Consider the following 16,748-nt stretch of genomic DNA (forward strand, 5'->3'; position numbering starts at 1 on the left):
AGGCTTTGCATGTGGCAGTTCAGAGTTTAAAATCTTTCTCAGGTGGAAATCACTTTGCCAGGCTGAACTCTCAGAGGTACAAACGAAACAAGATGCACTTGGGAACTTTCTGAATTATTTTTAGGCTGCTCTTTGGTTTTGTCTGTCGCAGGCACAGCTGAGAATTTGCATTCAGTGACTTTCCAGTGAAAGCTGTGGGTTTTGTAGGGTTTTTCTCTTTTTTTTATTTTTTTTTTTTTTTGCTCAGGTGAAGCAGCTGATGCAGTTTTGTAAAAGGCTTTGTGATGCAGAGAATGGCGGGGAGAGTTGATAATCTCACTTCTTTGGGAATATAAAATATTCCCGTGGATTCAGAGGCACTGGGAGGGCCTGGGAACTCATTCCCAGCCTGGAATTTTATCTCCTGCTGCAGCTCTGGCAACATTTCTGTCCAGCTGCACAACGAAGCAGCTCAGGGAAGGGATCCAGGTTCATATTTTAAGGGTGGTTTTTAATTTGGAGCCGTCCCTTGATGTGGTTCATTGAACAGGGCTGACCTGGGATTGTGCAGAAATTCCAGGAGGAATTTCTGGCTGGAAAGGGAGCTCAGGGCTTGGGATTTGATTGCCAGGGAGCTTTGCAGTGCCCATCCCTGCAGGTGTGCCCTGGAGGTGGCACTGAGTGCTCTGGGCTGGGCACAAGGTGGGCACAGCTGGCACTGCATGGGCTGGCAGGGCTTTGCCAACCTCTATAATTCCATGGAAATGGCAGAGTTGTTCCCAAGAAGTTGTTAAATAAATGCAGGCTAAACCAAGCTGCATTTTTCACTCAAATGAGTGAATTACTGCGGTGATGATAGGTGACACAACAAAAATTTATTATTTGCAAGCAGTGAGTTCCTGAGATGAGGCAAACTCTGCAGGGCTCTGGGATTTGTGCACACCTTGGGATCTGCACGGGTGGGAACTGAAATTCCCAAAGCTGCCTGTCATTTTTGAGAGATAAACTGATTTATTCCTCAATATTTGGTGTTATAACTGCAGGGGATGCTGCTCTGAGGAGGGGTCACTTTCAGATATTCAGGTTTGAGCTGCACAGAAAAAATGAAATTGAAATTACCCAACAAAACCCACTTAATAACGAAATATGTTTGGCTGAGGGAGCAAAACAGCTGGATTGGCAAAGTGAGCGTCCAGCTTTTACTGAATCTCAATTAATTATGAGCTAATTAAAGTGGTGCATTGATGAATGAAGTGTAAGGACAAACGGACTGAAATACTTCCTGGTGAGTTCATCAGGAATTAGGGAGTGGTTGCTGACTGCTGGGTTGCTCTGCAGGAAACTACAAAAGTGATGGCCTGAAACCACTGTTGTGCTGCTCTTTAATCTGATTTTGTGCCCTTGTTTCCATGAGCGAGGCAGGGCTGGAGGGGCTTGGGGCGTCCTGCCCTGCTGGGGCTGTCCCTGCCTGGGCAGGGTTGGCTCTGGGTGGGCTCCCAGCCCAGGGCAGTGTGGGTTCTGTGCCCAGGGGGTGCTGTGTGCCCTGGGGTAGCTGTGCCATGAATTCTCTTGTGCTCAGCTTTTGCTGAGAGATGGGAGATTGGTTCCAGTTCCCTCCTTGCCTTTCCCGTACCTGTGACAGTTCCCAGCCCATTGCAGCCTTTCTCAAGTCAATCCCAGTGTGGGTTCTGTGCCCAGGGGGTGCTGTGTGCCCTGGGGTAGCTGTGCCATGAATTCCCTTGTGCTCAGCTTTTGCTGAGAGATGGGAGGTTGGTTCCAGTTCCCACTTTGCCCCTCCTGTTCCTGTGACAATTCCCAGTGCTGTGAATCATTGCAGCCTTTCTCTTCCAATTCCCTTCTTGCCCTTGCTGTCCCTGTGACAGTTCCCAGCCCATTGCAGCCTTTCTCAGGCCTCCCCCAGTGTGGATTCTGTGCTCAGGTGCTGCTGTGTGCCCTGGGCTAACTCTCCCATGAATTCCTTGTGGCACTCATGCTCAGCTTTTGCTGAGGGGTGGGAGGTTGGTTCCAGTTCCCTCCTTGCCCCTCCTGTCCCTGTGACAGTTCCCAGTGCTGTGAGCCATTGCAGCCTTTCTCTTCCAGTTCCCACCTTGCCCTTGCTGTACCTGTGACAGTTCCCAGCCCATTGCAGCCTTTCTCAGGCCTCCCCCAGTGTGGGTTCTGTGCCCAGGGGATGCTGTGTGCCCTGGGCTAACTCTCCCATGAATTCTCTCGTGCTCAGCTTTTGCTGAGGGGTGGGAGGTTGGTTCCAGTTCCCACCTTGCCCCTCCTGTACCTGTGACAGTTCCCACCCTGTGAGCCATTGCAGCCTTTCTCAGGCCTCCCCCAGTGTGGGTTCTGTGCTCAGGGGGTGCTGTGTGCTCTGAGATAACCTTCCCATGAATTCCTTGTGGCACTCATGCTCAGCTTTTGCTGAGAGATGGGAGGTTGGTTCCAGTTCCCTCCTTGCCCCTCCTGTCCCTGTGACAGTTCCCACCCTGTGAGCCATTGCAGCCTTTCTCAAGTCAATCCCAGTGTGGATTCTGTGCTCAGGTGCTGCTGTGTGCCCTGGGGTGGCTGTGCCATGAATTCTCTTGTGCTCAGCTTTTGCTGAGGGGTGGGAGATTGGTTCCAGTTCCCTCCTTGCCCCTCCTGTCCCTGTGACAGTTCCCACCCTGTGAGCCATTGCAGCCTTTCTCTTCCAGTTCCCTCCTTACCCTTGCTGTACCTGTGACAGTTCCCAGCCCATTGCAGCCTTTGTCAGCCCTCCCCCAGTGTGGATTCTGTGCTCAGGGGGTGCTGTGTGCCCTGGGGTAGCTGTGCCATGAATTCTCTTGTGCTCAGCTTTTGTGAGGGGTGGGAGGTTGGTTCCAGTTCCCTCCTTGCCCTTCCTGTACCTGTGACAGTTCCCAGCCCATTGCAGCCTTTCTCAGGCCTCCCCCAGTGTGGGTTCTGTGCTCAGGGGGTGCTGTGTGCCCTGGGGTAGCTGTGCCATGAATTCTCTCGTGCTCAGCTTTTGCTGAGGGGTGGGAGATTGGTTCCAGTTCCCTCCTTGCCCTTGGTGTCCCTGTGACAATTCCCAGTGCTGTGAGCCATTGCAGCCTTTCTCTTCCAGTTCCCACCTTTCCCTTCCTGTCCCTGTGACAGTTCCCAGCCCATTGCAGCCTTTCCCAGGCCTTCCCCAGTGTGGGTTCTGTGCTCAGGGGGTGCTGTGTGCCCTGGGCTAACTCTCCCATGAATTCCCTGTGGCACTCATGCTCAGCTTTTGCTGAGGGGTGGGAGATTGGTTCCAGTTCCCTCCTTTCCCTCCTGTCCCTGTGCCAGTTCCCAGCCCATTGCAGCCTTTCCCAGGCCTTCCCCTGTGTGGATTCTGTGATCAGGTGCTGCTGTGTGCCCTGGGCTAACTCTCCCATGAATTCCCTCATGCTCAGCTTTTGTGAGGGGTGGGAGGTTGGTTCCACTTCCCACCTTGCCCCTCCTGTCCCTGTGACAGTTCCCAGTGCTGTGAGCCATTGCAGCCTTTCTCTTCCAGTTCCCTCCTTGCCCCTCCTGTACCTGTGATAATTCCCAGCCTGTGAGCCATTGCAGCCTTTCCCAAGTCAGTCCCAGTGTGGATTCTGTGATAAGGGGATGCTGTGAGCCCTGGGGTGGCTGTGCCATGAATTCTCTCGTGCTCAGCTTTTGCTGAGAGATGGGAGATGGGAGATTGGTTCCAGTTCCCTCCTTGCCCTTCCTGTCCCTGTGACAGTTCCCAGCCCATTGCAGCCTTTCTCAAGTCAATCCCAGTGTGGATTCTGTGATCAGGTGCTGCTGTGTGCCCTGGGCTAACTCTCCCATGAATTCTCTTGTGCTCAGCTTTTGCTGAGGGGTGGGAGGTTGGTTCCAGTTCCCACCTTGCCCTTCCTGTCCCTGTGACAGTTCCCAGCCCATTGCAGCCTTTCTCAGGCCTCCCCCAGTGTGGATTCTGTGCTCAGGTGCTGCTGTGTGCCCTGGGGTGGCTGTGCCATGAATTCCCTTGTGCTCAGCTTTTGCTGAGAGATGGGAGGTTGGTTCCAGTTCCCTCCTTGCCCTTCCTGTCCCTGTGACAGTTCCCAGCCCATTGCAGCCTTTCTCAGGCCTCCCCCAGTGTGGGTTCTGTGCTCAGGGGGTGCTGTGTGCTCTGAGATAGCCTTCCCATGAATTCCTTGTGGCACTCATGCTCAGCTTTTGCTGAGGGGTGGGAGATTGGTTCCAGTTCCCTCCTTGCCCCTCCTGTCCCTGTGACAGTTCCCACCCTGTGAGCCATTGCACCCTTTCTCTTCCAGTTCCCACCCTGTGAGCCATTGCAGCCTTTCTCAGGCCTTCCCCAGTGTGGATTCTGTGCCCAGGGGGTGCTGTGTGCCCTGGGGTAGCTGTGCCATGAATTCCCTCGTGCTCAGCTTTTGCTGAGAGATGGGAGATTGGTTCCAGTTCCCTCCTTGCCCTTCCCGTACCTGTGACAGTTCCCAGTGCTGTGAGCCATTGCAGCCTTTCCCAGGCCCTCCCCCAGTGTGGGTTCTGTGCTCAGGTGCTGCTGTGTGCCCTGGGCTAACTCTCCCATGAATTCCCTGTGGCACTCATGCTCAGCTTTTGCTGAGAGATGGGAGATTGGTTCCAGTTCCCACCTTGCCCCTCCTGTCCCTGTGACAATTCCCAGTGCTGTGAGCCATTGCAGCCTTTCTCAAGTCAATCCCAGTGTGGGTTCTGTGCCCAGGGGGTGCTGTGTGCCCTGGGGTGGCTGTGCCATGAATTCTCTTGTGCTCAGCTTTTGTGAGGGGTGGGAGGTTGGTTCCAATTCCCACCTTGCCCTTGCTGTCCCTGTGACAATTCCCACCCTGTGAGCCATTGCAGCCTTTCTCAAGTCAATCCCAGTGTGGATTCTGTACTCAGGTGCTGCTGTGTGCCCTGGGGTAGCTGTGCCATGAATTCTCTTGTGCTCAGCTTTTGCTGAGGGATGGGAGATTGGTTCCAGTTCCCTCCTTGCCATTGCTGTCCCTGTGACAGCTCCCAGCCCTGTGAACCATTGCAGCCTTTCTCAGGCCTCCCCCAGTGTGGGTGCTGTGCCCAGGGGGTGCTGTGTGCCCTGGGCTAACTCTCCCATGAATTCCCTCGTGCTCAGCTTTTGCTGAGGGATGGGAGATTGGTTCCAGTTCCTTCCTTGCCCTTGCTGTCCCTGTGACAGTTCCCAGCCCTGTGAACCATTGCAGCCTTTCTCAAGTCAATCCCAGTGTGGGTTCTGTGCTCAGGTGCTGCTGTGTGCTCTGAGATAACCTTCCCATGAATTTCCTTGTGCTCAGCTTTTGCTGAGAGATGGGAGGTTGGTTCCAGTTCCCACCTTGCCCCTCCTGTCCCTGTGACAATTCCCAGTGCTGTGAGCCATTGCAGCCTTTCTCTTCCAGTTCCCACCTTGCCCCTCCTGTCCCTGTGACAGTTCCCACCCTGTGAGCCATTGCAGCCTTTCTCAGGCCTCCCCCAGTGTGGGTTCTGTGCCCAGGGGGTGCTGTGTGCCCTGGGCTAACTCTCCCATGAATTCCCTCGTGCTCAGCTTTTGCTGAGGGGTGGGAGGTTGGTTCCAGTTCCCTCCTTGCCCCTCCTGTCCCTGTGCCAGTTCCCAGCCCATTGCAGCCTTTCTCAGGCCTCCCCCAGGCACTGATCTGCAGAATGCCAGCAGGATTCCTCCTGAGATGTTGTTTTCACAATTCCCACTGGTTCACAGCAGTGCAGCTGTTGTTGTGTTACACAGGCAAGCTTTGATTGCTGTGCACACAGATTGGTTTGGTTCACAGGCAAAAAAGGACATTTATTGGTGATGGTGACACTGTGGGTGACATTGAGGTTCTTTCTGTCCTCCCTCAGTGTTGTCTGATGGTCAGGGGAGGTGCTGCTTCCTTTTCAGAAGGAATTTGCCCATGGAAAGGGAGCTCAGGCTTTGGAAGGAGATTCCCAGGGAGCTTTGCAGTGCCCATCCCTGCAGGTGTGCCCTGGAGGTGCCCGTGGGGCACAGCTGGCACTGCATGGGCTGGCAGGGCTGTGCCAGCCTCAAGAATTCCATGAAATTCCCAAGTGTGAGTTGATGCCTCTGTCTAAAGCACAGTCAGGGCTTCTTGCCAAGTCCCTCTTGCTGAGATTCCATGAATCCAGCTGGGAATCCAGGAGGGAATCCAGGAATGAATCCATGAATCCAGCAGGGAGCCAAGCCATGAATCCAGCAGGGAATCCAGGAGGGAATCCAGGAATGAATCCAGGAATGAATCCAGCAGGGAGCCAAGCCATGAATCCAGCAGGGAATCCAGGAGGGAATTCAGGAATGAATCCAGGAGGGAATCCAGGAATGAATCCATGAATCCAGCAGGGAATCCAGGAATGAATCCAGCAGGGAATCCAGGAATGAGTCCATGAATCCAGCCATGAATCCAGGAATGAATCCAGGAATGAATCCAGCAGGGAATCCAGGAATGAATCCAGGAATGAATCCATGAATCCAGCCATGAATCCAGCCATGAATCCAGCAGGGAATCCAGGAATGAATCCATGAATCCAGCCATGAATCCAGCAGGGAATCCAGGAATTAATCCAGCAGGGAATCCAGGAATGAATCCGGGAATCCAGGAGGGAATCCAGGAATGAATCCAGCAGGGAATCCAGGAATGAATCCATGAATCCAGCCATGAATCCATGAATCCAGCCATGAATCCAGCAGGGAATCCAGGAATGAATCCAGCAGGGAATCCAGCAGTGAATCCATGAATCCAGCAGGGAATCCAGCTCTTGCAGCCTCCTGTGTGCCTGGAGTTGTTCCCTGTTCCAGCAGGGAGCTGAGCAGATGCCAAATCCCTGAATGTGCATCCCTGTGCTGGGTTGGGGTTTTTAAATGAGGTTTTGTTTTGCCAGGGAGGGATTTCAGGTGGGAAAAACCTTCTGGTGGATTTGGATCCCAAAGCTTAGGAAAACCCAGGAGCAGATGCTGCAGAATCCCCCAGGGCTCTGAGGATCCCCTGGAGGGAGAAATCCCAAGATCCTTTTGCCCACATGTGAGGTTTCCATTAAAACCCAGAGGAATTTTCTTTAGGATTCAGAATTTCTTGGAGGTGTTTGCTGGCTTAGCCTGACTCCCTGTGTCCGGTTTTCGGCTGTTTGGGTGGCCTGGAAAGGCCCGGGGTGGCCTTGGGGCAGCCGCGTTTCAAAGGAACAGAAGAGGCTTCAGTTCTTTTCTCGGTCTCGGTGTTTATTAATTGTTTATCTAAAAGATTTTCTCTCGGCCCGACAGAGCTCTGCTCAGCAGCCAGCCATGAGCACACTCCCTGCCCTCCGGGCGGTCACCTATCTTTATACCCAAAGTTACGTGTACAATATTTATCATTTTTCCCCAATACCTTTTACTCTTATTAACCAGTGTGTCGGATCTCAGGATCTCAGTCCTGAGGTGCCGAGTCACCGAGAGCACCCTTGGGGGGCTCGGGAGTCCTGGAATGTTCCAGAAGTGTCTGGTGGCTGGACTTTGATCCCACACAGGAGACGACACCTGTATGAGGACAGGAGGGTTTCACCGGGGTGAATGGTGAAGGGATTGGTTAATTAGAGGGTGAGACACAGGGTTTAGGATTTCTGTACAGGGGGGTTTAGAGAAGTAAGATGGAGGAATTGGGGCGTGTCCTGTCCTTCTTCTTCTTCTTCTTCTCCTCCATCTTCTTTGGTGATGGTGGCACTTTGGGATTGGCCATTACTAAAAGTGCACCCAGCAATAAAAATAAATGGTATTGGGGAAAAATGATAAATATTGTACACGTAACTTTGGGTATAAAGATAGGTGACCGCCCGGAGGGCAGGGAGTGTGCTCATGGCTGGCTGCTGAGCAGAGCTCTGTCGGGCCGAAAGAAAATCTTTTAGATAAACAATTAATAAACATAAAAACCGAAAGAAGAACTGAAGCCTCTTCTGTTCCTTTGAAACGCGGCTGCCCCAAGGCCACCCCGGGCCTTTCCAGGCCCTTCAAACAGCCGAAAACCGGACACCAGTGCACTTTTAGTAATGACCAATCCCAAAGTGCCACCATCACCACAGAAGATGGAGGAGAAGAAGAAGAAGAAGAAGGACAGGACACGCCCCAATTGCTCCATCTTACTTCTCTAAACCCCCCTGTACAGAAATCCTAAACCCTGTGTTTCACTCTCTAATTAACTGATCCCTTCACCATTCACCCCGGTGAAACCCTCCTGTCCTCATACAGGTGTCGTCTCCTGTGTGGGATCAAAGTGCAGCCACCAGACACTTCTGGAACATTCCAGGACTCCCGAGCCCCCCAAGGGTGCTCTCGGTGACACCTCAGTCCTGAGCTGCTGAGATCCCACATCCCTGCACCAGATCCTGCAAACCTGGAGCTCTGCAGCACAGATGGCAGCGAGGAAGGTGCTGGCTGCTCCCTCTGCTGCTCCATGGAGAAATCAGGGATTAGGTTGCACTTGGAATTGTGTCATGTGCTGCTGTGACCTGAGAATGGAGGTGACAGCTCTTGGCACCTTCTGTTGCTCTGAGCCAGGGCTGCTGCTTCTCCCTGTGCCATTTTCCTGCTCTGGGCCTGCTTTGTGGCTCCAGGATTTGCTTTTAGCATCATTCCTTTTCACCTTGGGGCTTTGAGGTGGCTGCTTGCTTTTGTTTGCACTTTTATTTACACTTGACTTTTATTTACACTTCGTCCCTTGATAAAAGTGCTTGTGAACAAATAACTCTGTAAAAACACAATGTGGGTATGCACACAGTATTTATAATCTCTCTCAGATTTTCTCAGTGTAATAATGTGGATTTTGCTGTGGGTTTTGTGTAACTCAGTGGTACAAGAGCAGTTTTCAGTGGTTTTGTGTTCATTTTGCTGCTTTTTGTGCCATCACCCCGAGTCAGGTGGGCAGATCTGTGCAGGGGTTTGTGTTAAAGGCTTTGTGGGAGTGTAACCATGGATTCCTCAGGGCTAATGCAAACACAGCCAGCAGCTGCAGCACTCACATTTTGTCCAAATGTTTCATGGACAGGTCCTTAACTCACATGGATTTTTAATTCTGCTTTTCCCAGTCTTGAAGTGAACGTGTGTGAGCCTGGCCTGGGGCTGCTTGGCAATTCCTTGGCACTGACATCTCTGAGTTACATCCCATAAGGAGGTGCTGGATTTGCACATTTTCATCTAATTCTGTGCCTTTGTGTGCATGAAATGTGTGAGATCCAAGTAAAAAGCACCAGGCAGCCCCTGAGAGGGGATTTTGGTCGCTGTGGGCACAGACAGTGCCCCACAGAGGGTGTTGGGTGCTGCTCACTCTTCACCTGAAGTTTGAATCCTCCTGGTTTGAAATGTGAGTTTTTAACATCTGAGAGTTTCTGTTACTGGTTTGGACCATGGCTTTGATGTTTTCTGTAACCTCTGGCATCATTAGATAGCAATAGTTCCTTATATTTTTATAAAAATAAGGATTATTAGGATGACAGCCCATGCTCAGAACATGCTGAAACTCTGCTGAATTTCTCTTCAAGAGCTGTGTTAATGTTCCCTGCCAAAACCCAGAAATCAATTCAATTACAGCCTTTTGGTGGTGTTGTCCAAACCAGCCTCATGAAATTTCCTTTATTTAACAGCCTGGTTTCTGCCTTGGAGAGCCCAAACTAATGCCCTGCTTGTGCTTTATTGCAGCTGTGCCCAAAGTTCTTGCACACCAACTCCACCAGCCACACCTGGCCCTTCAGTGCAATTGCAGAGCTCATAGGTAGGTGATGAACAGCTTGGAACAATTCTTGTTTCTTGTTTCAAACCCTTTTTCCTTCCTTTTAGGGAAAAACCTGCCTGAACCTCCTCAGTGTTTTGCTTTTTGTTCTGCTCCTGTTGCCTGCATTACCTGGGGCTCGTGCATCTCTCTGTTGGCTCCTGCTGATCATCGTGGCTGTGCTTTGGGCAGGAGTTCACTGGGCATCCCCAGTGTTCCTCTTTTGCACAGGCAGGGAGTGAGGAGCTGCTTCCTCAAAATGAAGCTGTGGCCTGGGAGCCCAGGCAGGCTGGCTGAGAATTTGCTGCTAAAGGGAGCAAGTCCTGGTCAACATTTCCCTTTTCCTTCCTTTCCCCCCTTTTCCTTTCCTTTCTTTCTCCCCCTTTTCCTTTTCCCTTTCCCCCTTTTCCTTTCCCCCCTTTTCCTTTCCCCCCTTTTCCTTTCCCCCCTTTTCCTTTTTCTTTTGCCTTTCCCCCGTTTTTCCTTTTCCTTTCCCCTCATTTCCTTCCCCCCTTTTCCCTTTCCTTTCCCCCCTTTCCCTTTCCTTTCCCCCCTTTTCCTTTTCCTTTCCCCCCTTTTCCTTTCCTTCCTTTCCCTCTTTCCCTTTTCCTTTTCCTTTCCTTCCTTTCCCCCTTTTTCCTTTCCCCCTTTTTCCTTTTCCTTTCCCCCCTTTTTCCTTTCCTTTCCCCCCTTTTTCCTTTCCTTTCCCCCCTTTTTCCTTTCCTTTCCCCCCTTTTTCCTTTTGCCTTTCCCCCCTTTTTCCTTTTGCCTTTCCCCCTTTTTCCTTTTGCCTTTCCCCCCTTTTTCCTTTTGCCTTTCCCCCCTTTTTCCTTTTGCCTTTCCCCTTTTTCCTTTTCCTTTCCCCCCTTTTTCCTTTTCCCTTTCCCCCTTTCCCCTTTTCCCTTTCCCCCTTTTCCTTTCCCCCTTTCCCCCTTTTCCTTTCCCCCTTTCCCCCTTTCCCTTTCCTCCTTTTCCCTTTCCCCCCTCTTCCCTTTCCTCCCTTTTCCTTTCCTTCCTTTCCCCCTTTTTCCTTTCCCCCTTTTCCTTTTTCTTTCCTTCTCCCCCTTTTCCTTTCCCCCCTTTTTCCTTTTCCTTTCCCCTCTTTTCCTTTCCCCCCCTTTCCTTTCTTTCCTTTCCCCCCTTTTCCTTTTCCTTTCCCCCCTTTCCTTTTTTCCCTCCCTCCAGAAAATTTCCCTAACAGAAGAAAGCAGGGATTTTTCAGCTGGATGAGCCAAAGCTGTCCCAAAGGAGGAAAGCAGAGCCCTGTGGCTGTGGACAGGCCTGGCTGTTTTGGGATGTATTATCTGTTTTGTATTATCTGTTTTGGGATGTATTATCTGTTTTGTATTATCTGTTTTGGATGTATTATCTGTTTTGCCTGGCTGTTTTGGGAGTACAATCTGTTCAATCATCTCAGCTCTTTTCACACTCCAAATACTCCAAACTTTCAGCTGTACCTGTCTGTCCTCTTTTGTGATGCTGAAATACATTTTAGGAGATATTTCACTGTGATGCAATTTGGACTTTGGGTTTACAGGAAGAAACCTGCCAAGGTTTCAGTCAGCAGCCATTGATTCCTTTATTGGTTTGAGCTGTTTTCTGTCCCTCAGCTGAAGCTGCAGAGCAGGCAGGGAGGCCGAGGTGCCACCACATCCCACCCCACCCTTCTCCCCCTCACAGATCCCTGGGCATGAGGGGAAAAAATGGACAGAAGAGGTGTTGGGGCAGCTGAGGTGGGCCTGGCTTTGCTGCCAGGAGGGCTCTGTGCAGCCCTGGTTTCTCTTTGCTCATGTTTGATTTTCACATCCTGTAAACACAAAGTTGACTCTAAAGCATTTGGCAGTGAGGGCGGGGAGAAAGCAGAGATTGCACCAGCTGCTCTGCAGGCAGGAAATGAAACTGGGACCTGGGCTTGCTTTCATTTTCTGTTCTCGTGTCAGCTGCTCACCTCCAGCTCCATCTTGGTTTTTGTGTCACTGTCATTGACAATCATTGACAATCATTGACAATCATTGACAATCATTGACAATCATTGACAATCATTGACAATCATTGACAATCATTGACAATCTGGGCTGTTTTGTGTTGGTTTGGGCGAGGTTCTCCTGGGTTGGATGCAGCTCTTCCATCCTAACACTCTGATTGACTTTGAAATGTGTCTGCACTCAGTGAACTTTTGTTTTCTGGTGTCCCACCCTGCTCTCCTTGCCCTCAGACAACGCCTATGATCCAGATGTGAGCGCCAAACAGATCTGGATCGACAAGACCGTCATCAACGACAACATCTGCCTGACCTTCACCGACAACGGCAACGGCATGAACTCTGAGAAACTGCACAAAATGCTCAGGTGGGACCTCCTGACCCCTGCCTGCTGCAGCTTCCACCTCTGCTTCTGCTATTGCTCACTGTATTCCTGTTTCTCATCCCTAATTCACTGATTTTGCTGATAAATTCAGCAGTTCTGAAGGTTCTAAAGGTCCAGGTGAGACTCCAGAGCAGGCAGGTGCTGCTGGAGCTTCCTTGGAACTTTGTCAGGGAGCTTTTACCTCATAATTTCCTTTTATCCTTTCTCTCAGCCTTCCCTTTATGCTGTGGAAACTCTGTAGTGGCTGCTAGTGGAGATAAGGAGAATTCAAATATTTATTATTACTATTACTATTATTATTACTACTACTACTGGAGATAAGCAGAATTCAAATATTTTATTTTTACTATCATCATAATCTTTATTATTATTATTCTTGTTGCTATTGTCGGAGATGAGAATTCAAATATTTTTACTATTATTATTTATTATTAATAGTAATAATGATAATAATAATAATAATTTGGTACATGAAATATGTGAGATCCAATTCTAAAAGCACAAAGCCACAAAGCACCAAGCACTCCCTGAGATGATGATGATTATTATTATTATTATCGGAGATAAGGAGAATTCAATTAATAATAGTAATAGTAATAATAATAATAATAATAATAATGTACATGAAATATGTGAGATCCAATTCTAAAAGCACAAAGGCATCAAGCACCCCCTAAGATTATGATGATGATGATGATGATTATAATTATTATCTGAGATAAGGAGAATTCAAATATAATAATAATAACAATAATATACATTACATATGTGAGATCCAAGTGCTAAAAGCACAAAAGCACCCCCTGAGAGAGGATGATTTTGGTCACTGTGGGCACAGCCACACTTGCTTTAGTTTGTTAGTGAATAAGAGAAAAAGGAATTTTCAGCTCAAACCCATTGGAATATTAATAATGGAATGTATTGTAGAAAAATTAATGAATTTTCTATTTTTTAGATTATTGTCTATTTATCTTTAAATATTCTGTTGGGTTGGAACTGATTTTTCTCTTATTTCTGCAGTAGCAAAAATTTGTGCAATTTCTCTCTTAGTGTAAAAAATTGCTCTGCCTGCAGATTTAAATTTGGGCAAGCTTGAATTCAAACTGTTCTTTTTCCATTAGATACCATAATAAATCCTAAATTCTATGTGCAGTTTTACTTGAAGTGTGATACAGAAATGGAAAACTTGTGAATCAAACTTTTACTAGGAAGCAGAGAGAGAAAAAAGACAGGGTTAGGGGCTTTTATTAGTATTTATTGTGGAATTAAGGATAACTACCAGATTCTCATAAAAATGCTTTTTCATCTAATTCCAAACTTTCTATTCCATACTTATTTCTAAGAATGGATATTTCTGTTCCATACTTAAAAGTTGGAAGGAGATTTCCCTGAGTTTTTGCTGTGTGGTTTTAGCAGCGTTTTCCAGGTGATTTTAGGATTTAGTTGTTCAGGAATCCCTGACCTCTAAAACAAGAGGGTTGGGTTAAATAATTTGCCAATCCTGCACTTGCATTTCTTGAACCCTCAAGTTTTGCAGGGATTTTTTTCCACCCTTGATGCCTTGAGAAGGCTGACCCAGAGCAGAGGCTGGACAGAGATAAAGAATAAAGCAGGGATTTATTAGGAGAACTCAATGGATGCACCTTGGGCAGCACCAGAGCCCAGCCAGGGCTGCACCCAAGATGAACCAAAATGGCCCCAAAATGGACAACCAGTCACAAGGTCTCTCACTTTTACCAGTTCTGCTCTGTGACATTCACATTTTCTGGAAAAATCCCCTTGCCCAGGATTTTTCCTGGGAAGCTGAGAAGCCTCAGAGAAAAAAGAAAACAAATTTTTATCTCATTTGCTTCTCCTGTGTTGTGCTCACATGTGGAATGTGTTTGGGGATTGTTTACCCACAGGTAATTGTTTAATTGGTTTCATGTCAATTGTTTTCACTTATTGACCAATCAGTGCCAAGCTGTGTCAGGACTCTGAAGGAGTCAGGAGTTTTCATTGTTATCTTATTAACCTTCTGTCTGTATCCTTCCTGTATTCTTTAAGTATAGTATTCTTTAATATAATCTAGTATCTTAAAATACTAAATTAGCCTTCTGAGAACATGGAGTCAGATTCACCATTCCTCCCTGCCATGGGGCACCCCACAAATCCAATACTGCTCCATTTGCATCTTGGAGTTCATTCTCCAATTCCAGCTTTAGGTTATGCAATCTGGCTTGGTTTGGACAGACAGGAGTCTGCTAAGGAAGGCAGGAGCCTCCTCTGAAATGGAGAATGTAAACCCTCCCTACCCCTCTGAATTGCTATAAATTTTAAATTAAGGAGCTCTCAGGCAAAAATATGGGAGCAGGAAATAACAGTTCTTTAACAGGGAGGAAAATAAAGGATAAAATCAACAATGCAGTGCACTAGAACAACACTGACAGAGTCAGAACCCAACCTGGCACCCTGTGGGTCAGGGTGTTGGCAGCAGCCCCATTGGAATTGTGGCTCAGCCCTCCTGCAGTGTCAGGGGTGGCTCTGCTGGAGCAGGATCCTGTAGAAAGGTGCAGTCTTTCCTCCAAAGATCCAGTGGAAGAGGCAGCTGCTGTTCCCCTGGGGAATCCAGTGCAGAAGATTCCAGAATCTCCAGATTATATCCAGACAGGAATGCTTGGCTGGTGTTCCAGAATCTCCAGATTATATCCAGGCAGGAATGCTTGGCTGGTGCTCCAGAATCTCAGATTATATCCAGGCAGGAATGCTTGGCTGGTGCTCCAGATTATATCCAGACAGGAATGCTTGGCTGGTGTTCCAGAATCTCCAGATTATATCCAGGTAGGAATGCTCGGCTGGTGTTCCAGAATCTCCAGATTATACCCAGGCAGGAATGCTTGGCTGGTGTTCCAGAATCTCAGATTATATCCAGGCAGGAATGCTTGGCTGGTGTTCCAGAATCTCAGATTATATCCAGGCAGGAATGCTTGGCTGGTGTTCCAGAATCTCCAGATTATATCCAGGTAGGAATGCTTGGCTGGTGTTCCAGAATCTCAGATTCTATCCAGGCAGGAATGCTTGGCTGGTGTTCCAGATTCTATCCAGGTAGGAATGCTTGGCTGGTGCTCCAGAATCTCCAGATTCTATCCAGGCAGGAATGCTTGGCTGGTGTTCCAGAATCTCCAGATTCTATCCAGGTAGGAATGCTTGGCTGGTGTTCCAGAATCTCAGATTATATCCAGGCAGGAATGCTTGGCTGGTGTTCCAGAATCCCCAGATTATATCCAGGCAGGAATGCTTGGCTGGTGTTCCAGAATCTCCAGATTATATCCAGGCAGGAATGCTTGGCTGGTGTTCCAGAATCTCAGGATTATATCCAGGCAGGAATGCTTGGCTGGTGCTCCAGAATCTCCAGATTATATCCAGGTAGGAATGCTTGGCTGCTGTTCCAGAATCTCCAGATTCTATCCGGGTAGGAATGCTTGGCTGGTGTTCCAGAATCTCCAGATTCTATCCGGGTAGGAATGCTTGGCTGGTGTTCCAGAATCTCAGGATTATATCCAGGCAGGAATGCTTGGCTGGTGTTCCAGAATCTCCAGATTATATCCAGGTAGGAATGCTTGGCTCCTCCCTCTGGGCTCACATCTCCCAGTGGGATGCTGCAGTTCTTATCAGCCATGCAGGGACATTCAATAGCTGTTATCAGCAATGTCCCCTCCCCAGGGAGGAGTGATTGTGGTCACTCAGACAGAGAAATAAGGCAAACTGCCCACTTGACAAAGGTAATCTGCCATACAGATGGCACTAGAATCCATCTTGCCTTGCATTCTGGAACACAGTCCCACCCTGCTTGTTTTTCTCTCTCCAGCCCACGGTGTTTGTGCTCTTGGGCTGAGATTTGGATCATTTGTCCTTGGTGCCCAGCTGGAGCAGACAACTTTTATAAAAAATCCTTTCCTTAGGATTTTGTCCTCCTGAGAAGCTGAGAGGCCTCAGGAACAAAATGTAAACAGTGATTATCTGCTGCTGTGGGATGCAACAGCTGCATCTGTGATTGGTCTATGTTGGGTGTTTATAATTAATGGCCAATCACAGTCCAGTAAGCTCAGCTCTCTGTCCGAGCCACAAACCTTTGTTATTCATTCTTTTCTATTCTTAGCCTTCTGAGAACTTTTTCTTCTATTCTTTTAGTATCGTTTTAATGTAATATATCTCATAAAATAATAAATCAAACCTTCTGAAATATGGAGTCAGATCTCCATCTCTTCCCTCAACAAATGACCCCTGTGAGCACCATCACACCCAGCAGGAGCAGGAATTGTTTTGTCTCCCTGCTCTGTGCACAGAGCTCACCATCTGTAGGCGACGGGGGTCACACACGGTAGGTGTTGGAGATTTTTTCAGAAATGGCTTGGAAGGCAGCTGTGAGGAGCAAATTCTCACAGCCTGTTTCTGTGAACAGCAGAAGTTCTCAGGTTGTTTTTAATTACAAGTAAATATCTTGTCCTTGGATAAGGTATGGGAAAGCAAAAGTGACAAACATGAAGGCCTTGAGAACCTTGCATACCAGAGTTCTCAGGCAGTTTTCTCATGGCAGGTGAATATTCTATCGCAGTTTTCTCATGGCAGGTGAATATTCTATCTGTGGCTGTTTTGGGAAAGTAAA

The 16,748-nt window shown here is 48.5% G+C and overlaps 1 protein-coding gene across 1 annotated transcript in view; it reads left to right on the forward strand.

The window, feature by feature from the left end:
* The window catches only part of MORC3 (MORC family CW-type zinc finger 3), a 44,688-nt gene that overhangs the window by 1,229 nt on the left and 26,711 nt on the right, over positions 1 to 16,748 (forward strand). Inside the window, exons 2-3 of the mRNA XM_064705177.1 lie at positions 9,668 to 9,740; positions 11,953 to 12,085. Coding sequence (XP_064561247.1) covers positions 9,668 to 9,740; positions 11,953 to 12,085 — 206 coding nt within the window. The remainder of the gene's footprint in view (positions 1 to 9,667; positions 9,741 to 11,952; positions 12,086 to 16,748) is intronic.

Source organism: Zonotrichia leucophrys, chromosome 1 (genome assembly GCF_028769735.1).
Source record: "Zonotrichia leucophrys gambelii isolate GWCS_2022_RI chromosome 1, RI_Zleu_2.0, whole genome shotgun sequence".
Lineage (NCBI taxonomy): Eukaryota > Metazoa > Chordata > Aves > Passeriformes > Passerellidae > Zonotrichia > Zonotrichia leucophrys.